Here is a 24493-nt window from a genome sequence, read left to right as displayed (position 1 = left end):
GGAGTCCGCTTGCCAATGCAAGGGACACGGGTTCATGCCCCGGTCCGGGAAGATCCCACATGCCGCGGAGCGGCTGGCCCGTGAGCCATGGCTGCTGAGCCTGTGCGTCCATAGCCTGTGCTCCGCAACGGAAGAGGCCACAGCAGTGAGAGGCCCGCATATCGCAAAAATAACCCCACAAAAATAAAAACTTTAAATAAAGACAAGCTCCCACCTTGCCCTAACTCGCCTCACTTGTTTCCCCCTAATTTCAGCCCTAACCTGGTCTTTGTTTAAAGTTTTGATAGATTTAAAAAGTTAATTTTTATTTTAAAAAATATTACATTAAAATACTATTTATCTTGATGATTGATTTTTTTTTTTTTTTTGGTGCTTCCCCCATCAATTTTGCCCCTGAGGCCAGGGTCTTACTGTGGAGTTTCTTTACTCTCGAAAAGTGTAAATTCTATTTGTGCTGCTGGCCACAGCCCTCACAGCCCCATCCTGGCCCCAAATTGCTTTTGACCTTGAGCTGCGTCAGGTCACATAGAGTTTTAAATGGCTCCCTCTATTTAAAATTTGTGCCCACAACGACACAGGAGGGGCTTCTGCTCTTTCAGCCCTTAGGGTTGGAAAAAGGGCAGGTCCAGGTTGATGGCTTAGGAGTGGGGTAAGGAGGGAGATTTTTTTTTTTTAATTGAAGTATAGTTGATGTACAATATTATATAAGTTACAGGTGTACAATATAGTGATTCACAATTTTTAAAGGTTATACTCCATTTATAGTTATTATAAAATACTGGTTATCTTCCCTATGTTTTACTATATCTCCTTGAGGTTTATTTATTTTATACATAATAGTTTGTACCTCTTAATCCCCTACCCCTATATTGCCCCTCTCCCCTCTGGAAACCACTAGTTTATTCTCTATACCTGTGAGTCTGCTTCTTTTTTGTTATATTCACTAGTTTGTTGTATTTTTTAGAGTCTGCATATAAGTGATATCATACAGTATTTGTCTTTCTCTATCTGACTTATAAGGAGGGAGATTTTGATTCAGAAAAGATGGTGGTCCCTAGGCTGGTGAAGGAGGAATTATTGATGTTGAGGGAGCCCACCTTGCCCTGGCCCGTGATGAGGGTAGGAACCAAGACCCCCTTTCAGCCTCCGTCTGGGCTGCAGAGAGAGCCGGGGGTGCAGGGTTGGGTAGAGAGGGGCACTGGGTAAATCCAACCACCCTCACCCACCCCATGCCAGTCCCTCTTACTTGGGGTGCCTGATGGGCACTTCCAGCACCAGCTCTGGAGGAATCTGGAAGAGCTCAGGGTCATTGCCGTTGGCCTGGAGCAGGAGTGGCAGGACATCGAAGCGGCTCCTTGGGGGTTTCCAGCCCTGCTGGATGCAGATCTGCAACCAGACCCGCCAGGTCAGGCCACCATGCCCCAGACCCTCCAGACACAATAGCAATGGGGGGAGGGGCAGAGGTGCCAGTGCAAGCCTGCCAGCAGCCCCCCTGGAGGCTCTGGGTCACGGCCACCTTCTTTATGAAGCTCTCCCTGCCATCATCACGTAACTAGTATAACTGTCTGTGGTCCCACGGGACAGAAAGCAAACGTGTCCTCCAGCCCCTCACTTGGTTATGTTTTCCAGGTCTTCCCTGCCAACTGGGAACTCCGGGAGCAAGGGCTGAACTGACTCGTGCATCTGTGGTGCCCTCGCACAGGGTTGGGCACGCCTACGCACTTGCTCCGGAAGTGTTTGCATCCGGTGCCTAAGACATGAAGAAAATCTACCAGATTTGATGAGGGCAGATGTCTCAGAATGACCACATAAAATGCATCTGTTAGAGCAGCTATCCTATCGAAATATAAAGCGAGCCACATAGTAATTTAAAATTTTCTAGCAGCCACATTTTAAAAATTAAAAAAAAAACAAACCCAGAGCAAAACCCAGTGAAAATAATTTAAGTAATATATCATTTACAAAAGTTTTAATTTCAATAATATTTAATTAAATTAAATAATTATGGGGCTTCCCTGGTGGCGCAGTGGTTGAGAGTCCGCCTGCTGATGCAGGGGACACGGGTTCGTGCCCCGATCCGGGAAGATCCCACGTGCCGCGGAGCGGCTGGGCCCGTGAGCCATGGCCGCTGAGCCTGCGCGTCCGGAGCCTGTGCTCCACAACGGGAGAGGCCACAGCAGTGAGAGGCCCGCGTACCGCAAAAAAAAAAAAAAAAAATTAAATAATTATGAATTATAGCACGATATTAATTATAGTAATAGTAATTAATTATAGTAACAGTAATTTATTAATACTGTGCTAAAGCATTACTGTATCAAATATTAATATCATTATGTATTAATATATTATTATATATGGCATATATATAATATATATGGCATATATTAATATATTAATAGTAATAATATTAATATATTAATAGTATATTTGACATTAAAATTAAATATGTAATTCATTTATTAATCCAATAAAATATAAAAATTTATAATATATAACCTAATTAAACACCAACTGTTTAATAATAAATTATTAAATAAATTATTAAAATTAATATATTTAAAGATGTTTAACATAAAATTAACTATACTTATTAATACAATAAATGTATTAATTTATTAACAAATAGAAATAGATTAGCCCGATATTATCCACAATATTATTTTTCAATAGGTAATCAAGATACAAATTACTAATGAGATCTTTTCCACTCTTTTTTTGTTCTCTGTCTCTGAGACCGTGTTATTTACACTTAGGGCATGTCTCAGTTTGGACTCGCCACATTTCAAGTGGTCACTAGCTACATGCAGCCAGTGGCTGCCGTACTGGGTGAGGGGTTTTGAAAGTTACAATTCTGTGGTTATGTTTGGGGTGACTCTTTCTGCTGAGTTAGTAGACAGAGGAAGCACAGAAGCGTGGGTTTAGAACATGTTGTGTCAGTGAGGTTTCTGGAGACAGAAGGAGAGGGAGAGGCCATGGTGTTTCTGTTCCGGTGGCCACAAGGACAAGGTCAGCCAAGTATACAGTTAGAGGTCAGCCAAGTGGAGCAGAGAGTCTGGCTGAGGCTAGAAGACACAGGTCTGACTCCTGGTCGCCCTGGTTATAGTCCCCTCCCCAGGATAATAATATTTTAGTAAGAAAAGCCACTTGCAAATGAAGTCAGCAGCCATGAGGGTGTGCGGTAGCCCTTGGCCTAAGCAGCTCCCTCGTGGGGTGGAGTTTGAGGGGGGTTTGAGGAAAGAACGAAGATAAAGCAGAATGGCGGCTGAGTGGGTGACAAATAAAGGAGGTACCAGGTCTGTGTGTGTGAGATACTCCAGGCGTGGGCTCTGCCTATTATGTCTCCTGTGGGCATAGCTGGCAGAAGCTTCCAGGCCTTACCTGTGCTATCTGTCCACATCACCACCTGGAAGGAGCCCTGGATGGGGAGAAGGTGGTATTCGTGTTCCTAGTGGCTTTTATGAACTGACTTGGGCTGCCAGCAACCGTGGTGATACTGGAGAGTCCAGTCTGTCCAGAGAGGGGTTGGGTAGGTAGAAATGTTGTACAAGGAAATGAATGAATGAATGAAGGGTATGAGTCTGACATATTACCCAACTCAGAAAAGATGATGCCAGACATGGCTTCCACATGTCAGTTCCTCTCCTCCCAGGGGAAGGCAGGAGATTGGAACTGTACTTCTAGCTTTTCTTCTGCTCCTTTAATGGCCTTGGATAATGTGTTTGGCCTTGGTGAGACTCAGTCTACTCATCTGTGAAATGGGGCAATAGTTCCCATCATGAGGGTCGGGCAAGGTAATGGCCTGAAAATGACCAAATGACCAGCTGTAGCAGAACCAGCAGGACTAGAGGCAAACAGAGCAGGAGCTCTGGAGATGAGTAAGCTGTACCTCACCGACCACTCTCCCTACAATAATATTAAACTAAGAAAAGTCTGTGGATAAAGACAGTTTGGGAGGATGAGAGACCAGCTGGGGGAGGACTGGGGGCACGCACCTCTGTGAGCTCCACGCTGGCTGGATCCCCCAGGATGGAGCCGTCAGGCTGCTTGTAGCCAGCATAGCGGATGAGCTGGGAGTTCCAGACTCGAAAGTCATGCTTGCCGTCGGTCCTCTGGGGAAATATGGTGATGGCAGATCTGTGGCGGAGAGAGGGGGACGTTTGGCACCAGGGCTGGGCTTCCACCTTGGGGACATACTGGAAAAAGTGTCGCCCAGGCCAATGAGTGCATAAGGCTCAGGGCCCACGGTGCAGCTGTTGGAAGGGGAGGGACCTTGCTCTGTCTCTCCACTGGACCGCTGGGTGAGGAAGGGTGGAGGATAGGAGGCCTGGTGTCAGCTCACTGAAGGAAAGAGAATGCTTCTCTAACTGGAGACTTTCAAACAATCTTGACTTGCACCAGTTTTCCAGAAAGTTCTTTTGCAGCAGGTAATCCTCAGGGAAAAAACCATCAGATCCTGTTTCCTTTTAAGAGCTCACCACTGATTCCCAGTTTTAGTCTTTCTTTTACCACCATCATTATTTATTGCCCCATTTGCTCACCCCCTGTACCACAGCAAAGTCTACAGACGTACGATGAATAAGAAATCAACTTCCATTTGTACTCATATTTCTTTACTTTGAAAGAAAACTGAAGATCACCCCTGGCCTTGCCCACCTAAACAGGCAACCGTGAGACCGTGTACTGTTATTAAATTGTAGAAAGATGTGGTCGCCTACGGAAGGCACCTCACTGGAGCCCTGCTCCCTTTCTGTTAAAAGGGAAATCAGGGCTTCTCTGGTGGCACAGTGGTTGAGAGTCCGCTTGCCAATGCAGGGGACACGGGTTCGTGCCCCGGTCCGGGAAGATCCCACATGCCGTGGAGCGGCTGGGCCCGTGAGCCATGGCCGCTGACCCTGCGCGTCAGGAGCCTGTGCTCCGCAACGGGAGAGGCCACAACAGTGAGAGGCCCGTGTACCGAAGGAAAAAAAAAAACAAAAAAGGGAAATCGGCGTTTTGGAGAGGTGTTATAATGATGCCTTATCCTCTTTGGTACCATCAGAAGGATTGGAACAAATGGAAAGGAGAGTAATTTTTTCACGAAGTGGTTTGATATTATCTCCTTCCAGGAGCTCCTGTTACCTGGACCCATCAGTTCCATCCACGGACCAAATCCTAGGCTATGGAAACCACATCCTGGCTTGTGTCAACACGGGGATGACATCATAGGTCCAACCCAAAGCTCACAGATCTGCTCCCATTCACATCCTGCCCCTGGAATCCTGCCCTGCTGCTCCCTTGGTTGGAGTCTGTTTCTGCTGTCATGTACCCAATTTCAAGGCCAGATTCAAATTTGCTTTCTCCACACAGCATCCCCTGTCTTATCTAGTTCCCAGGGCCTCCCTTTGAGCGCATTTAGGTTATACTGTCTGCACAAGACAATATTGCATTTAATGCTGCAGGGAGTGGTGTGTCACACCTCGGGGTGAGTCTAGGACCCAGGCTGAAGGCGGAAGTCATATAGAGCCAAAGATGCTCTTAAACATCTCTTAGCGAAGGTGCCATGTTGGAGATGAACACAGACTGAGTAAAATTGTGAGCATTTCCCTCCAGCATTAAACCACACGGCTGTTTCTCTGGTTGAGCAGCAGATAAAGCCTGTTTGTGTTTGTTTATATATATTTAAAAAGTGTGTTTAGAAACTCGGGTGGGATGCTTACTCTGTGTGTGGGAATGAGCCCAATGGAAGACATGGAACAGGTTTACACCTCCCATCTCCCAATCCTGCTAAGCATAATGTCGCAAAATGGCAAGTCTACTGCCCTGTACTGTTTGAATTACATCTCTCTCCCTCCCTTCATCTCCCTTGTCCACCTTCCTCCTTTATGCTTAGATAGTTTCTATACATGGTATACATTCTCTTATGGCCTCTCATCGTGTCCAGATGTGTAGTTTCAAACTTGTAAAAAAAAAAAAAATTAGTCAAACATTTCATCAATAGAATATCTCATTTAGACCCCCTCCCCCAATACAGAATTGAAAAAAGTAAAGGTGCACTGCCTACCCTTTGGCGATCCGCGCCCCATATTACCCCATCACAGCACCATTTGAAAACTACCAAAATAACCCATAAACTCCTTGAGGCCAAGACCTTGACGGGGCCCTCCTTTAATGTTAGGATATGCAGGAGGGCTCTTTATCGTTTTCTGAGGGGTGAGGTCTTTTAGGAAAAAGATCTGAATACTAATTTCCCAAGCAGGCCCTGGGCTTAAATTACAGGGTCTTTTCCTATTGGTGGGCTCAGCTGGCAAACACCATTTCCTTCTCAAGGAAGAGACTTGTCCAAGAAAGCCCATGCTTAATGCCAATAGGTCACTTTGGGGATGAGCTCAGTGTAGCCTGAGGGCTTGTGGGAATATCCCTGCAGTGGTCCTCCATGGCCCCAAGATGGGGCTGGTCCTCAGCTGCTGGGAACAGATGCAGGGGCAGGACTGAGGGAGTAGGATTAACAACTGTCACCGCCTGCCTGCGGGGGCCCCAGCTGTTCCCTTCTAGCTGCTCCTCTCCCAGCTGAGACTTGCCAGTGTGGAAGCCAGCAGCTCACATTGGCGCCTTCCTGCCTTGGCCTGTATCCTGTGGCTTTGTTCTTCACGGGGGGCAAGAGGAGTCCCAGGTGCGGCTCAGCTTGGTGGAACCAGAAACGGTGGTCCCCACGGCAGTGGGAAGAGAAATTGCCTTTTAAACCCAGGGAGCCTCAGAGGCGGCTCCAGGCAACAGAGCAGGAGCTGGTAAAAGCAGGTCACCACCGGCAATGGGATTTTCCTATTCCTGGGAATCTGAAACATCCCTTCCTGTTTCCTCCGCTGGGTGATACCGAACTGTGGAATAAACATGATTCTGGTCGCTGTAGTCTCGCAAACCACATGGGAATCTGTTTCTCCCGGAAGAGAAGGCACATGCTGGTTAGAACGAGGATGCCAGGCTACCTCTCTCGGCTTGACACCTGTCCCCGGGAAAAGAGGGGGAGCATTTCCTTCACAGGGGGGTGAATGCCAGACCCAAGGGTCAACAATGGGGGTACATCGGACTCCGCTCCCCTAAGCGGGTCAGCTCACCTGAGGTTCCCTTTGTTGGTAGCATACTTGATATGGTTACAGATGTAGTTGAACATCCCGTGAGCCGTGGTACAGTCGCGGGCATCGAACACCTGCAAGGAGTATATCGTGGGAGCGATCACCTCCTCCTTCCCCATTCATCACCCCCAGGGCAGCCCTCCCAATGGAGGAGCGCCCAGAGCCCACCCTGGCTTCTGCGCCCCTGGAGTAGTGAGCATCTCATTACTGAGCCCCGGGCTGGGTTTCATCTTTTTTTTCTACCCTAATAACTATGGCCAATCAAACCAGGAAAAATCCCCTAAAAGTAGGCATGGAGTGTAAGCGAATGTAGGAAGGAGATGCTGAGCAAAGGAGGGACTTTAAATGGGCTGCCTGTATCTCCTATGAGGTTCCTAGAGATTAGGGACTTAAACATAAAACAACCAGGGGCTTCCCTGGTGGCGCAGTGGTTGAGAGTCCGCCTGCCGATGCAGGGGACACGGGTTCGTGCCCCGGTCCGGGAAGATCCCACATGCCGCGGAGCGGCTGGGCCCGTGAGCCATGGCCGCTGAGACTGCGCCTCCGGAGCCTGTGCTCCGCAACGGGAGAGGCCACAACAGTGAGAGGCCCGCGTACCACAAAAAATATATAAAAAATAAAAAAAAAATAAAACAACCACAAAAAAACCAGACACCCCACCCCCACGCCCCCCACCCCAAGATTGATAACTAATCTACTTCCAAAATGAAACTATTCCCTAGAGGAAAAGAAATCACACCAGGGGACGCAGAATCTAATGCTTTTAGGGAGTAGGCAGATAATGGAAATAAGGCAAGAGAGGAGGTATAAGACAAAAGGGGCAAGTGGGGTCTGCAGTAAACTGGAGAGTATAAGCCCTACCTAGAGACATCAGATTCAATTTTTAAAAAAGATTGTTTGGGCTAAATAAGATATAAGCCAGATACAGTCATGATCTGAGAATTTGGGACCCCATGGTCACCATCTGAGAGTTCACCACAGCCACCAAGTGCCCTTGCTAGGAGCTGACCCTTTTCAAAGCTCATTCCTCCCCCGGCAACCCCACCAAAGAGCTCTTCCTAGTATCTGAGCCTGACTGCTCACCTGCAGCTTGGACCACTGGATCCGGCCGACGCAGCGGGAGGCATTCCTCCAGGCGTGCTTGGCCCCGTAGATGAGCTCTGTGTCCTTGAGCTGGTAGGTGCTGGTGGTTTCGATCTCTTTGCTCACCTCTTCCAGCCTCTCCATATGAGCTTTGGAGCCGAATCTGAGGGAAGAGAAAAGAGACATGGGAGCATCACCCTCTCTACTAAATTAGAGGTTGGTGGAAGGAGTGAGCTATTACAGGAGGCCAGAAGCCACAGAGTCTGGACTGATATCTGGACACAACAGTTTCAACATAAAGCAGAGACTGGCAAACTCAAACACCTACAAAGGCCCGGCAGTGTACATAGGACTGAACCGGCTGGATGGGGACTGCAGCAAACAGGTGAGCCTACGCCTGGTCCAAAGGGGGCAGCCCCAACTCTGCTCTAGCCTGCTGTTGTCTGATAGGAATGGGGGCCTGGTACTGCCAGATTTTCTTTCAAGAGAAACTGGAAATCTGATTTTTAAAGGCAACTCTTCTAATTTTTAAATGGTGGCAATAAACTGAATTTTAGAAAGTTAAAAAGTTCTTATGAAAAGGTTCAGGCTTACAAAAAGGTATAGAGGATAATGTAATGGATACCCATGTCCCAAGCCTAAGAGATGATAAATAAATAAGAAAATATATTATAGTTCCTTGGGGACTACTCTGCACCGTAGCCCACTTTCTTTCCAGGAGTGCCTGCTGTTTTGAATGTGGCATTTAGCATTCTCATGCTTTTGTTTATATTTTTGCCACTTGTGTATCTATCCCCTCAATCACGTATAGTATTTTTCTGCATGTTTAGAAAGTTTATGTAAATGGGGCTGTCCTGAACGTATCCTTCTACAGCCTGTCCTTTTCTTCCTTTGCTCAAAGTTATTTAGGAGCTTCATTTCCATGAACATGCAGAGTTTTAACCTGTTCATGTTTATAGCTGTATAGTATTCCATTACAGAAAATGCCACAGTTTACTTACACATTCTCCTATCAATGGAGTTGAGATTGTTTCCAGTTGGCTCTTTAATTGTTTTTCCTATTCTAACAATGTTTCAGTGAACATTCTTATGCAGGCCTTCTTGTGAACAAGTGTGAGAGTTTCTTTAGGGAATATACCCAGGCGTGGAATTGCTTGAAAAATTTCAAATTTAAGCAACACTTTGCAGGCTAAACAAAAACACTTCTAGGGGCCAGATCTGGCCCTTGGGCCACCAGTTTTTGACCTCTGTGCATGGCAGGCAGAGGCCTTATGCTCAGGTCTTGGTTCAACTGTCTGCACATTTGGACCTGAAGTCTTCGTACCCAGTACCCGGTCTTCCCAGTGTAGACATGAACTTGCCTTTTAATTGATGAGAAGTACTGATCAATAAACTCTTTGGCAAGAGGGAAGAGCTGTTCTTTTGTGCGGACGTCTTCAGGCCTTCGTATTTGCTGAGAAGGAAGCATGATGGACCCCATACAGATGTGCTCAGTGCATCCCGTTCCCTGGAAGGAAAAGAGACTTGGGCTATTGCTTCATTTCACCCAATGTGGCACGTGTAGGGTTGGGGACCTGGATCTGACATTCATGGTGGGGCTTCCCCGGCTTTAATTCCCAATGCGGATTTCTCACATACCAGCTTCTAATCACTGTTGGACCTGGTTATCAGCCCAGGTAAGGAAAGGGCAAGCATCACTTTAAGGTCCTGAATGTGTTTGCTCCACTTAACTGGGGGGAGAGGGGCTTTGTGACTGTCATTCCCTGGGAAGCAGAACCATTGGTGCTGAATCCCCCAATATGTTTTGATCCCATGTTGATCAAGAAGGAGCTAGTAGAGTGATTACAGTAACTTGTTAGAATGTGTCTGTGGGATGTTAATTGCAGAACATAGCCCTAATTCTTCCCCTCCCTGTATTCACAGCCTTTGCTATGTGACTTTACAGCAATTCTCATCAAGAGGTAAAGCCTCTTCCCTCTCCTTTTGAATCAATCTCCTTTTGAATCTCCTTTTGAATATTGGCTTGTTTGGGCCAATAGAATATGGCAGAAGTGACACTGTGCCCATTCTGAGTCTCGACCTCAAGAGATCTTACACATTTCTGCTCATTCTCTCAGGACACTGCAACCAGCATGTGAAGGAGACCAAGCTAGCTTGCTGGAAGATGCGAGGCCGCATGGAGCAGAGCTGAGTTATCCCAGCCAGGGCCATCCTAGACCAGCCTGCCGAGGGCTGACCCCTCAGATGATCGCAGAAGCATGAGATCAGCAGAACCACACAGTCCATCTGTAGGCTTTTGGAAAATAATAAGCGGTGGTTGTTTTAGGTCACTAATTTTGGGGGAAGTTTGTTACACTCCGATAGCTAACTGATACAACATTCCTCCAAGAGGCCCATTTTCCAGAACAATGTAAAACAACAGATTGGTTGATTGACTGAAAAATATATAAAATTTAGAGGACAGACTGAAAACCAAGAAGGGTTTGTCCAAAACTCCATCAGTGGTCGGACTGTGTGAGAGAAAAAGAATGTACTTAGAACCAGCAACTCCCCTTTTGAGTACAAGGGGACACAAATAAAAAGCATTTGCACAAGTAAGTATCCACCAGTGGTTCTCAAATGGGGGTGAATTTCCCACCCAGGGGACATCTGGTAATGTCTGAAGACATATTTGGTTGTCACAACTTGGTGAGGGGGGAGTACTGGCATCCGGCTGGCACAGGTCAGGGGTGATGCTCAACATCTTATAATGCACAGGTTGGTCCCCACGGTAAGAATTACCCAGTCCCATGTGTGGATATCACTGGGGTTGAGAAACCCTGGTCTCCCCCTCGCTGGGGTACTCACCAACGTGCTCTTAAGGTGGAGGGTGTCAGAGAGAACCACATCGGTCTCCCAGTTCTTGACCTTGAGGAAACGAGGGCACTTGGAGGGGCTGCCATTCTTTATGGGAGACTGTTTTCCCGAGGCGGGGGGCTGGAGGAGAGAATAAAGATGAGATATTATGCATTTGAGGGCACTGGAAGATTGTTTCCATTGGGATGGGGAGAGGTGATGCTCTTCCTGGAATCTGTCGCCAGTCACCAACTGTCCGTGACTCTCTGGGATGGACACGTACAAGGTAGCTGAGAACTTGGTCCCTCTACCTGTGCTGAAGGAGGCACCGTGGAAGAATGGTTCAGGTTCTGTTCTGGGGAGAGGGGTCAGGAACTCAAAGGTGGTCTCTCTGGAGTCTAGCACGGGGTCTGGCACATTAGCAGGGACTTAATGAAAGTTTGTGGAATGAATAAGTGACTGAAAGAACACTGTCAGTGTCTTCAAATGATGACAGCCCTCAGGGCGGAGGAATCAAACCTGAGGCTGGGTCAAGTTACTTGGATTTCTGGGCCTTCCTGCCATAGCCTGAACTCACCATTCCGGGCAAGTACTGGGAAAACAAAAAGTTTATGTGAGAAAGGTTTGAAGCATAGAATACTTTCCCCCGATTTCAGATTTCTGCTTTTCAAAAAGGCCAAACATGTCCCTGCCTCAGGCCTTTGCACTTACTGTTCTCTCCATCTTTTTTTTTTTTTTTTTTTGCGGTACGCGGGCCTCTCACCGCTGCGGCCTCTCCCGTCGCAGAGCACAGGCTCCGGACGCGCAGGCTCAGCGGCCATGGCTCACGGACCCAGCCGCTCCGCGGCATGTGGGATCCTCCCGGACCGGGGCACGAACCCGTGTCCCCTGCATCGGCAGGCGGACTCCCAACCACTGCGCCACCAGGGAAGCCCCTGTTCTCTCCATCTTGAATGTCTTCAGTGCTCCATTTATCTTCACCTCTGTAAGCAAACTGTCCAGTAGGTGAGCGGGGATAAGCCTGGGCTGACAAATGTTGGCCCATCCATTATGAACTTCATCGATAAGGATCATATTCTGTCTTGGGTTTCTGAGTGGTTGTCTACCTGCCTGGGCAGAGGTGTGCTCGTGCATCAGACAAGCATCAGCAGCTCTAAGGGACAGGCAGCAGGCACACCCTGGTGCAATGGCCGAGCAACGGAGGGGAGAAGATGAGACAATGTTGCGTCACTCAGGCCAAAGAGTAGAGCAGTGGGCAGTGACCTTGAGGCAGGGCATTCACACATTCAAATTGTATTTACTGAGCCCCTTCTATGTGCTAGACACCGTTAGGCATTGGGGACACTGAGGTGAACAAGGCAGTCAGGATCCTTGTCCTTCTGGAGCATCGTTTTGGGAGAAGCAGAGGTAAATAATAAGTAAACTAATATGTGGATGATACAATTTCAGGTGGTGATAAGAATATAATATAGAGGGAGGTAATGGTGACAAAGTGGAGGGGAAAGAGGCAAGTGCAAAGACCCTGAGGTAGGGATGAGTTTGCTCAGTTCAAAGGACCAGCAAGGAGGCCAGTGTGGCTGGAGTGGATGAGTGAGGATGAGTACAAGGAGATGAAGTCAGAAAGGAGGCAGGGTCCACGGCTCATCAGCCTGGAGGTGCTCAGGCTGGCAGGGAGCTGTGAATTAGGATTAAATCAGGTTAAGCCTAGGACAGAAATCACAGGGAACTCTGAAGGACAACTACTGAAAACCAGCATTCAATGTGCACTTGCTATGTTCCAAGCAACATCATCCCCATTTTACAGATGAGGAAACTGAGGCACAGAGAGGTTAACTAAGTTGTCTAAGACCACAGAGCTAGTAAGCTGGAGCCAGGAGTCAAAGCCTGGCAGTCTGGCCTTTGAAACCATGCCCTGAACTGTTCGACTATCCTGCCTCTTGACGATCACGCACAACTCACTCATTCATTCATTCAACACGTGTTTATTGAATATCTCCTATGTGCCAGGCAAGTCAGTAAGGGCCAGGGCTACAGTGACAAACATACAGATGGGATCTGTGCCCTCACGGAGTTCACAGTCCAATGGGGATGGGGATTTAATGAACCACTATAACTGACTGAACTGGGTGTCATAACACGGGACGTTGGCAGCGGGTAGGGGGCTGCGGAAGCACACAGAAGAGGCGCCTGACCCAGAGTATTTGACTTCTAAGTCAAGACCCGAAGGATAAGTAGGTGTTCACCAGACAAAGAAGTGGGAGCACGGTCTTGCTGGCAGAGAAGTGAGAGGCATGGCCACCTTTCCGGCCGAGGAAGAGGAGCTCTGTGCTGAAGCGTCCATGCTGCCATGTTGGAGTTTGGGGAACAGGAGGCAGGTGACAGCATGTCACTGTTAGAGATCATGCCAGAACAGTGCAGGGAGCCATGGCAGAGAACAACGGGAAGGTACTGTGACTCAGGATCTTCCACACCTCCCTGCTCTGGCCAGACCCAGTCATCCCCAGTGGCTCCCATCTCAGTGTTGGGCACCACCACCCATCCACCACCTGTGCATATGCCACAGGGAGGAGCTTCCTGGACATCATCCTCTTTATCTCCCACCCCCCCATCCATCCCCGACTCCCATCCATTTTAGCCTTCTAAGTAACTCTAGAATCCATTTGGTCCCCTTTCTCTCCATCTGCTGGCCAGCACCCTGTCCAAGCCTCCATCATCTTTCATTGGGGTGATTGCAACAGCCTCCTAGATGGTAGCCATTCCTCATCACTATTGGTATCATTGTTCTGCTACTAGTAAAACTCGTAGTCCTGTTACAACGACTACTGCTATAAGCGTTACTGCTGTAGTGCCACCCCGGGAGCAGGAGAATGATGTCGATGAGCTCCCTAACAGGGAACAGGCAGATTCCCTACTTGCCCTTCTATCCTGCTAAACTCTTAAGCTATTTTACTCATGTCCCCACGTGAAGCCACGCCCAAACTCCACTTCCTTGGAAGGCCCGTCCAGACAACCTAAACTTCTTTACTTCGGATTCTATTTCCACTCCTGCGTCTTCCAGCAGATGTCCAGGTGATGGAGGGCACCTCTGGGCAGGCCTTTGCGGTGACAAACTCCTCTGATTGTGCCGATGACCTGCATCCTTGAGAAAATAAAGTCCTACCTTTCCCGCGTGGGAGGCACCCCAGCCGTCCTCCCTAGGCAAGGGCGTCACTTAGCCCGTTTAGAAACTCTCTCTCTTAACACCCTGGAGGTTGAGGGGCAGCTGGAATCCCACAGTGGGGATAACAGACATGGTGTTGGTGGTGGGGTCGGGCCCAGGACCCGTGGAGGTGACAGGAGGGCAGGAGGGTGGGGAGCCTGACAAGGAGGGAGGAAGAGAGGGGTGGGGTGTGGCCGGTGGGCAGGCAGCCATCATTGGCAGGGTGGAGGGAGTGAGATAACAGGCAGTAAAAGAGGCCACGTGCTGAGGGTCCAGATGTGCGAGGGGTGGTCATTACGAGACAAGTAACGGGGGGCTCAGGCGCGAGGTGTGCCATCCCGCATCCCAGGCTGTGTGAACTGCCCACTTGAAACCAGGCATTAGGAGGCCTCTGGCAGGGCTGCTGTACTTGGGCTTTGATGTTTTAATTAGCCAGCAGTAGTATTAGATGACGCAGGAGGGGACAAATGGGGAGATTAATATAGCAGTCAGGGGTCTGCATGGGGGATGCAAATGACTTTTCTGAGTGGGGACCTAAGCTAAAAATTCAGATTAGTGGCCCTTGTGGGTTGTTAAGCTGGGGATGGGGCACAAGTGGACTTTGGGCTGCGGCTGTGTGTTTGTTTCTGGATTTGTGTCTGGGGTAGACAATGGAAGCTTTTCAGATCGCGGGAGACACTGACTCGATTTCAGTGGGTTCTATGGGAGGGCTCCTCCATGCCTGTTCCTAAATTTGCAAAGGAGGCTCTGAGCTCCTGGGCATTTCAAAGGCTTTGTCAACACCTCTTTGCTTGGGGAGCCTGCAGAGAGGCCCTGAGGAAATGGAAGGAAATGATCTCGCAACCCAAGAGGAGACAGCAGGTGAGGTCATGTCAGCCTGGGGCCCTGAGCCAGGAATTCAGCTTGTAGGAGCCCCGGCACCCTCATTCCTTGTCCCTTTCCTTCCCTCCCTGCGTTCTCTCTTTCAACAAATACACACTGAATACGTACTATGTGCCAGGGACTTGTGTCCTAGGCCCTACAGTGATCCCCATTCTCTTGGGAGAAGCATCTTCTAGCTGCATGCTCTGAAGCAGGGGTTTGCAAACTGTGGCCCCATGGGCCAAATTTGGTCTACCATCTAATTTGGTACAGCCCATGGACTAAGGATGGTTTTCCCACTTTAAACTTGTTGAATAAAAAAGTCAAAAGAAGGATAATGCGCCATGACAGGTGAAAGTTACATGAAGTTTGAATTTCAGTGTCTGTGAATAAAGTTTTATTGGCACACAGCCAACCTTGTTTGTTTCCATATTGTCTATGGTTGCTTTTGCAATACAAGGGCAGAGTGGGGAAGTTGTGATGGAGACTAAGATGGGATGGCCCACAAAGCCAAAAATATGTCCTATCCTCTCCTTTACAGAAAAAGTTTGCAGACTCCTGATTTGAAGGATTAAATTCCAGTGGCTGAAAGCTAACCTATCTTACTTATGTCTCCATCCACTTAAACATTGCTGAGTCAGAGATCACTCCTGATCATTCTCTAAAACAGTGTCCCATCCTTGTTACTCTCTGCCCCTTTATCATGCTTTATTTTTATTCATAGCACTTATCACTGCCTGTAGTTTATGAGTGTATATGTATTTGCACATGAATGTACGTAGTTATATCTCTTTATCTTATATAGATTTACATATATCTTTATAGATGTTTAGATATAGATACAGTTTTTTGCCTACTCACCATCCACTTTGCTCTTTTGCCAGTCTCTAGACCGGTGCCCATCACACACTACGTGTTCAACAACATGTTCATTTGAGGTCTGCTATGGACCGAATTGTATCCTCTCGAATTCATATGTTGAAACTCTAATTCCCAGTGTGACATATTTGGAGATAGGGCTTTTAGAAGGTACTTAAGGTTAAATGAGGTTATAAGGGCAGGACCCCAATCTGATAGGATTAGTGGTCTCATAAGAAGAGGAAGAGAGATCGCGCGCTCTCTCTTTCCCTGTGTGCACAGGCTGTGTAAGGTGGCCGTCTGCAAGCCAGGAAGAGAGCCCTCACCAAATGCGACCATGCTGGCACCACCCTCCAGAACTGTGAGAAACAACTTTCTGTTGTTTACGCGGCTGAATCTGTGGCTGTTGTTTTGGCAGCTTGAGCTATTTAATATAAGGTCTAAATGCATTTCAAATTGTAAAGCAATTATTCTCCAATAAAGATGTTTAAATAAATAAATAAATGCAGTTCAAAACTGTGGAGTTCCTTAAATGCTAAGCCAAAGACTTTGGCCTTGATTTAGTAGACAGTGGAGAAGCTGCCTTATGGAGAGGGTGGCATTATCGAAGCTGAATTTTAGGAAGTATGTGACTGCTGGGACTACAGGAGGGAGAGGGTGAAGGCTCAGAGACCCAGGAGGGGGCTGCTGCACCAGTGCAGGGGAGGGGCCTGGAGGGTGGAAAATACAGCTGCAGGAGCAGACGACAGGAAGGCAGGAGATGGGAGCTGGGGTGCCAGAAGCCGGACAAGAGCCTTGTAGCATGAGAGGATGGGAGGGAAAAGAACAAAGTCAACAATGACTTGGAGGCTTCCGGTCTAGGTAAGTGGGAGGATGCGAGCCTTTTAGCAGACGTCGGGAAGTAAGGAGTGGAAGTGGGGGGAACGTGGAGGGAGGATTTAGAGGCAGGAAGATAGATGCTAGACATCAGAATCTGGCAGATCTAGAAACAGAGGCCAGGCACCCTGCCCTCCTCCGATTGTGGGCTGTCACAGCCAGGAGGCTCACAGTGAAACTGGGACATATTAGGAACTGTTAGGAGTTGAACTGTGTTCTCCCAATTCATACCTTGATGCCCTAACCCCAGGACCTCAAAATGTGACCTTATTTGGAGTCTTTAAAGAGGAAATTAAGTTAAAATGAGGTCATTAAGGTGGCCTTAATCCAATATGACTGGTGACCTTACAAAAAGGGGAAATTAGGAGGCAGACACGTATACAGGGAGAACGCCATGTGAACACGAAGACCGTCATCTACAAGCCAAGGACAGGGGCCTGGAGCAGCTCCTTCCCTCACAGCCCTCAGAAGGAACTAACCCCGTAGCCACCTTGATCTCAGACTTCTGGTTTCCAGATTCTGAGCTAATAAATTCCTGTTGTTTAAGCCACCCAGTTTCTGGTGCTTCCTCCTGAAAACAGCTCTGGGAAACGAATCTAGGAGCTGAGGCCCAAACCTGTACAAAGCAAGTAAGTTCTCATTCTTTCACTGTTGGTGTCAGCACCAGCTCCTCCCTCGTAGGCCTTCAGCGACTTGCCCTGCTTGGCTTGCTGTAAAATGAGGGCAGCACGCTGGGGCTGAGCCGGGCAGCGGGCCATCCAAACCAGGGCCTGGATACCACACACCATGCTGCAGCCCCTTAGCTGCAGCGCCAGGCGGCACTGTTCCAATCTGTGGGTACCACCCCTCAGAACAGCAGGTATAACCCAGTTGGGAGCTGTGGCAGCTCAGTTCCTAGAACCACGGGCCCGCAAACCAGCAAGTACGCACCCACCCGTGCAATTAAAAAATTGCTACTTATAAAACTTAACCAACAGCGTTAAGTACCTTGGAGTATAATTTCCCTGTAGTGTATTCAAAGCATGATTTCTAAAGTGATTCATTCTTTATAATAACTCCACAGAAGCTTGAAGTGGCTTATTCTTTCCCCACTCTCTCTCTTTCCCCCTGATTCAATGGTCCGTGTTCTATAGTCTGTGGAGGATGATTACAGAAGGGGGTGCTTGGGAGTCAGACTCATCACAGTTTGGGTTCACAGACAAGGGCCTCTGGAGGTGAGGTTTTGTTTGTTTTTTTTTTGACCCTGCAGGGCTGCATGTGGGATCTTAGTTCCCCGACCAGGGATTGAACCCGCACCTCCTGCAGTGGAATCACGGAGTCCTAACCATTGGACTGCCAGGGAAGTCCCAAGGGGTTTTGAAGTTAGCTTGTTGTTGCTTTCTCCAAATGAGGTGATGCTTGTAGTCACAATGATCTCACAAGATGATCAGAATATTAGACAACTTTAAACTTGGTCCCATTGCCAGACCAGAATGTACACTATGAATTAATTTTGAGAAACCCTGTAATTATCTTGTGGCCCATCCCTATTCTATTGCATTGTACTGTGTGTGTTTATTAAAAGCATTAACTTGCTAAATATAAATATTTAAAATGCACAACAAGCTTGGTGATCATGTTTTGGACTTTTTACCTCTTAAACATCCTGGGACCCTCAGAAAATAGAAGTGGGGTGGGGCCCTGTGGACTTCCGAGAATCTCCATGTGAAGGTGGCTTTGGCAGCTCATATCCATTTGTAAATAGAGGAGGAAAAAATGACTCTGACCCAACTCGGCCTATCTGGGGAAAGAATCTGAATGCGGTTTGATGCCATAAATGAGCATACAGATTGGAGTCACTGATTTCCTGAGCTAGAATGTCATTGTCCTACACGGACAACACTCAAACAGCTTGCATTGAATATATTCACTATTAAAACAAACAGTTAACAAAATACGTGCAGGGCTTCCCTGGTGGCGCAGTGGTTGGGAATCCACCTGCCAACGCAGGGGACACGGGTTCGAGCCCTGGTCCAGGAAGATCCCGCATGCTGTGGAGCAAGTAAGCCCGGGCACCACAACTACTGAGCCTGCGCTCTAGAGCTTTCAAGTCACAACTACTGAAGCCCGCGTGCCTAGAGCCCGTGCTCCGCAACAAGAGAAGCCACTGCAAGGAGAAGCCCACTCACCGCAATGAAGAGTAGCCCCCGCTCACCGCAACTAGGGAAAGCCTGTGTGCAGCAACGAAGACCCAAAGCAGCCAAAAATAAATAAATAAATTTATTTTTTAAAAAAATGTGGAAATTCCAGCAGGGCTGAACCCGAACACCCATCAATATAGGCCCCACTTCCTGGTTCCACCCTGGCTCAGACCACCTACAGCAGCAGGTCATAGAAAGCTGGTCCCTTGACTAAGTGACCTAGGAAGACCCTGGAGGTCACTGAGCAGGTGATGGTCTGGGTGGAGGGATGTGAAACATCAGCAAGATTTGGATGCTGCTGCTGCTGGGAACTCTGAGGGACTCTGTTCAACATAAATTCCCGGAGAGCATCCTTTGCGCCCTGTTTGAGGGCAATCCAGGAACCCCTGGTAACTCAAGGAAGTGGGACGGGGGTATTGAAAATGCTTTGGGGAAAATCCAACCTGAGTGTCTCATTTTGGTCGTGAGCCATATCAGGGCAAAGGATACCTGGCCCGATAGAGTTGGGGGCAGAAATGGGTTTAATTGCAACTTATATTAGGGATTTGGGGGCACTTTCCCACAGAGAGAAACTAATCTCAAAACATAAGAAGTTTCTCAAGTGCTTAGAGACAGCCCCCCCCCCTCCCCAGGAAGGTACCCTGAATGCAGCCAGTGGAATCTGCTAGAGCCAGCCAGGTGGGCTCTGCAGGGAACATCTGCTCATGAGTCTACGAAACCGCAACTATCACAGTGTGATAACTTATCACTGCTGTGTGTGTGTCTGTGTCTGGAGCTTGTCTTTAGACCGGTTGTTTCTGGGGGTTGAGGCAAATACTCGAGGAAAAGATGACTTCTAGGCTCTGAACTCAAGGGCCGTGATCATTTCAGTTTCATTTCAAGTGACATTCAGTAAATGCCTGTTCTGTGCCTCACCCAAGCTAGGCCACTGCGTATCCACTAGTGCATGGACTCCTCATGGTAACCCATTTTTCAGATGAGGAAATGGAGGCTCTGAGAAGTAAACTGACTATCCCCAAATTAACAACTGATAGGCCACAGAGCTGGGCCTGGAATCCAGGCCCTCGAAGTTTCCTTTTTTTCCATCTAGGTCTCACTGCTCCCTGCTCTGTGTATTCCTAGAGCTTGGCCCCAGGAGGTAAATGCCATACACATCATTGATTTGAACAATTGACAGGGATGACGATGTCATCGTAAAGGGAAAGAGACGTGGCTTTGTCACCAAGACTCAGTGGGTGGTCGCGTTCCCTTTCTGGGCCACAAGGGTGTCATCTGCAAAATGGGGACAGGGCTTCTTGCCCTATCTGCCTCACATCAGCAATATAATCATTAGCAATACCTCTTTACCTAAATTAGCAATATGATGCCTAGATCAGCAATATAATAATTAGCCAAATCACAACAACAACAATAATAATGACACTAATGAACTTTTTTGGAGCATTTACTCTGTGCCAGGCCTTGTAGAGTTAAGAGTGGCTCTAGGGCTCCATGGCCTGGGTTCAAGTCCCATCTTGCCCACTTACTAGTCAAGTGACCTTCTTCAGGCTATTCAACCCTTTGGGCCTCAGTTTATTCATCTGTAAAATGGGAATGATAACAGTACTCCATTCGGTTGGGCTGGGGATGAAATGAGGCTGTGGATCTAAAGTGCTTGGCACAGTGCCTGCCTCTGCTCAACAAATGTTAGCTTTTATCGTGACAGCAGATGCTATCATTTCATACAGTATCTCATTTCTTCCTCCCCACTACTCCACGAGCCCATAAGCCACTATGAGCCTCAGCGCAGGTGCTAATCAATTGTCTGACCACGGTCACCAGGAACTTAGGCTGACCCCATAGCTGAGCTCTTGATCCCCGTTCTGTGCGTGAGTCCAGGGATTAGAATGACCACACCCCCTGCAGGGTAGTATTGTTATCAGCGTTATTGTTATTTTTATCCCGACATCATTACATGCAGTGAGTCAGGGCTGACTTAGAAGATTTCCCTGCAGCACGCTGGGCTGTCGCTGAGAGGCAGAGGACTGTGCTGGTTTGCCTTCATCCAGACACAGCCTGGCTGGGTCTGGCTGGCCCCTTTTGGTCATCAGCAAAGCCAGCAGCAGCTGGCCGGTTGGGGTGTTTACTCCCAGAGGGGCCCTGGACACCTCTGAAGATTGAGAGCCCATAAGCACTCCCCTTTTGCCTTATAATTTGGAGCTGTGCAGAGAGGCTGGGGTGATGCTGACACTTACCTGGAAATAGGGAAAAGCTTCTCAGCAGATTCTGACATTTTGAAAGCTAGCAAGCCCTATGTCCCCAGGGGTGAGGAAATGCCAGGTTCTTGAGGAGGTGGTGGGGATGGGGTGGGGAGGGAGATTTCAAAATAAGAATCATCTCTCTGGCTACCTTGTTGCCTTTGTCAGTAAGAGGCTGGAGAGAGGGGCAGCGGGCTGAATAAGAAGGAAGAAACCCAAATGGAAATGCCACTTCCCCCAGGCCCAGGCCCCCCGTTGCACCCTCTAAGGATTGGATGGATGCTTAATTAGTATCTGAAAATAGACGTTCTGCTCCCAAGCAGGGCACGGTTCTACCCCTACCCCTTAGGAAAGCAAATCAGACAGGCAAGAAAAATAGATGCTTAATAAGAAGGGAAGCAGAGAAGGGCTTGTTTCAAATCCTAAGGTTTTGCGGGGGAATGAACAAACAGCACTTTCTCATGTCCTTAATCTAGGGTAGCATTTCCACTTAGGAGGGTTATTATGTAAGGGGCTTTTAGAAAGTGTCAAAACTCAATATGTGTCTCAGGTGGTATTAGCATCAAAGACAACCTCAGCAATCAAATAATAATCCTTAGCAAGAAAAAGAAACATAGTTTATCAGCCATCGCTGTTCCTTTTAAAACTGTAATGCTTTTCCCCACTTTCTTCTAAGCAAACTCCTACATGATCATCAAAACCCACATCAAATGTCACCTCTTCCAGTAAACCTTTCCTGATACCGCCTGAGGTATTTATGTTCCCACAGTGTCTTGTGTCCCTCTCTATTTTAGGATTAATTGCACTGTCCATGTGTCTGTCTCCTCACATTCACCCATGAAGGTCTCAAGGGCAGGGAGGGCGATGCTTGCTCACCTTTGCTTCCACCCCGAGCTGCGCAGGTGGCAGATATCGGGTGACTATTTTTTGTGTTATGGGTGAAACGATTCATTCCATCCACCAGCCCAGGCCAGATACAATTTGCAAGGGGATGTTAAAGATAAGCATCACAGAGTAATGTGATGTAATAATCTCACAGGCCAGTGATTTTGAACCTTTTTTGGGTCACGGACTACAGTGAGGACTTGATAATGATAAAGGAGTGAGTGTAAATCCAAGCACTGCTGGTCTGTATGTCATGCTTCCAGGAGCTCCCATGTCTAAAACTGTTTGGCTGTCTTAACCTCAGGAAGACTGTCTTTTCCCCTTTCTCCAGCACCCTTTCTCCTCCAAGGAAATGGAACTTCCATTTTAGAGGAGGCCTTAAGGCAGGTTCTCAGCACCTCCCCCTGATTGCTACAGACTGAATGTTCATGTCCCCTGCAAATTCATCTGTTGAAACCCAACCTCTGTGTAATGTTTTTGGAGGCGGGGCCTTTGGGAGGTGATGAGGTCATGAGGGTGGAGCCCTCATGAATGGAATTAGTGCCCTTATGAAAGAAACCCCAGAGAGGTCCCTTGCCCCTTCCGCCATGTGAGGACACAGCCATAGATGGCTGTCTATCAACCAAGAAGCAGGCCTGCACTAGACGTTGAATCTGCCAGTGCCTTGATCTTGGATTTCTCAGCCTCCAAAACTGTGGGAAATAAATTTCTGTTGTTTATAACCACCCAGTCTATGGTATTCTGTTATAGCAGCCCAAATAGACTAAGATACTGATCATTTCATCATGATGCCTTGCAAAGAAGGTTTCTGGTCCTTTTTTTTAAAAAAAATTAATTAATTAATTTATTTTTGGCCGTGTTGGGTCTTCGTTTCTGTGTAAGGGCTTTCTCTAGTTGCGGCAAGCGGGGGCCACTCTTCATCACGGTGCGTGGGCCTCTCACTATCGCGGACTCTCTTGTTGGGAGCACAGGCTCCAGACGCGCAGGCTCAGTAGTTGTGGCTCACGGGCCTAGTTGCTCCGCGGCATGTGGGATCTTCCCAGACCAGGGCTCGAACCCGTGTCCCCTGCATTGGCAGGCAGACTCCCAACCACTGCACCACCAGGGAAGCCCCTCTCTGGTCCTATTAATCTCCCTGTCCTGTCCCCAGTATTGAACCCTACTCCTCTGGCTTGAAGTTCAAGTTTATGTTTTTCAAGCTGTCACTGTCTAACCAATATGGACCCTCTGAAATAGCCATAATCGTGCTATCACTCAAATTTCAGCAGGACTTTAAGGGTCTTTCTGGTGGGGTCAAGGCCTCCTCTGCTTCTTCCCTCTACCCCAGATCTCAGGGGTTACTGCAGACCAGCAATCCCAAACTCTGATACATAGAGGGGGCAGGTAGGTAAGGCAAATCTGTAAAGCCAGCTGGGTAATCTCAAGACAGAACACATGGTTGCATATTAAACACATAAGAATATTCTTCATTCTCACAAACATGAAATCTTTCGCATCTTTCCTGAAATGTGTGAACCTCTTGGTCAATCTCTACCTGCCACTTATAATAAAGACATGGATATGAAAAGATTTAACTTTCATCCTATTATAAGAAAACCAACAGCACTAATGTTATGATAAATGACAATGAACAGTTGGCAGTAATGAGAGGGGCACAATAGAGAGTGGTGGGAATTGAGACAAACTGGAGAGCACACACCCTGTGTAGTGGGAACAGCTGTTACTCAGTCCAGGCAGATTATTGCCCCATAAGAATATAGGGTCAATGTAGCTAGACTGTCCACATTTGGAAGATAAGTTGTAAATGTGATAATTACATGAAAATTTGAAACACTGGCAATAAACTCAAAGTACAAACATAAATTGTCAATTAGGACAATATAGTACAGACTTAACAAATCATGTCTACAGCCTGGATCTGGCCTGAGGCTGCCTCTTTCTGTCCTTTGTCTTGGGAGGGTTTGCATTATGGCAACACCCTTTCCTTTCAGTTAAGAAAGAAAACGTCAAGAAAATTTAAGCTCTATTTGTTCATTTAATCATTAATGGATAATAATAGTCCTTACACTCACAGTATGGCCTGGATTTTTGAGGACAGCATAAGAGAAGGCTACAGTTGTGCTTGTCCACCAAACATTCCCAGGTGTCCCTGCAAGAGGGGGCGTGCTTGGCCGGTGGCATCATGGATCTGACCTACTGTGGAATCCCTGATGTCTTTATCTTCCCAACCATCAGCAGCTAAAGAAAGCAATTCCCACTGAGGCTCTGGAATGTCTCATCCTCCCCTGTGAAGCTACTTAGAGAGGCTATGAGTCATTGCTTATGTGGGCTAGTGGTGAAAGGTGCTGTCCATAGATTAAACATTCATTT

At 47.7% G+C, this 24493-nt stretch overlaps 1 protein-coding gene across 1 annotated transcript in view; it reads right to left on the bottom strand.

Moving 5' to 3' along the window:
- The window catches only part of NOS1 (nitric oxide synthase 1), a 171793-nt gene that overhangs the window by 47906 nt on the left and 99394 nt on the right, over positions 1-24493 (bottom strand). The window contains 6 exon segments of the mRNA XM_073790105.1: positions 1247-1386; positions 3993-4134; positions 7092-7183; positions 8193-8355; positions 9554-9699; positions 11040-11168. Of these exon segments, the coding sequence (XP_073646206.1) occupies positions 1247-1386; positions 3993-4134; positions 7092-7183; positions 8193-8355; positions 9554-9699; positions 11040-11168 (812 nt within the window).

The sequence above is a fragment of the Tursiops truncatus genome, chromosome 13 (genome assembly GCF_011762595.2).
Source record: "Tursiops truncatus isolate mTurTru1 chromosome 13, mTurTru1.mat.Y, whole genome shotgun sequence".
NCBI lineage: Eukaryota > Metazoa > Chordata > Mammalia > Artiodactyla > Delphinidae > Tursiops > Tursiops truncatus.
The sequence above is the reverse complement of the archived record's forward strand: the minus strand, read 5'-3'. Positions and strand labels throughout refer to the sequence as shown.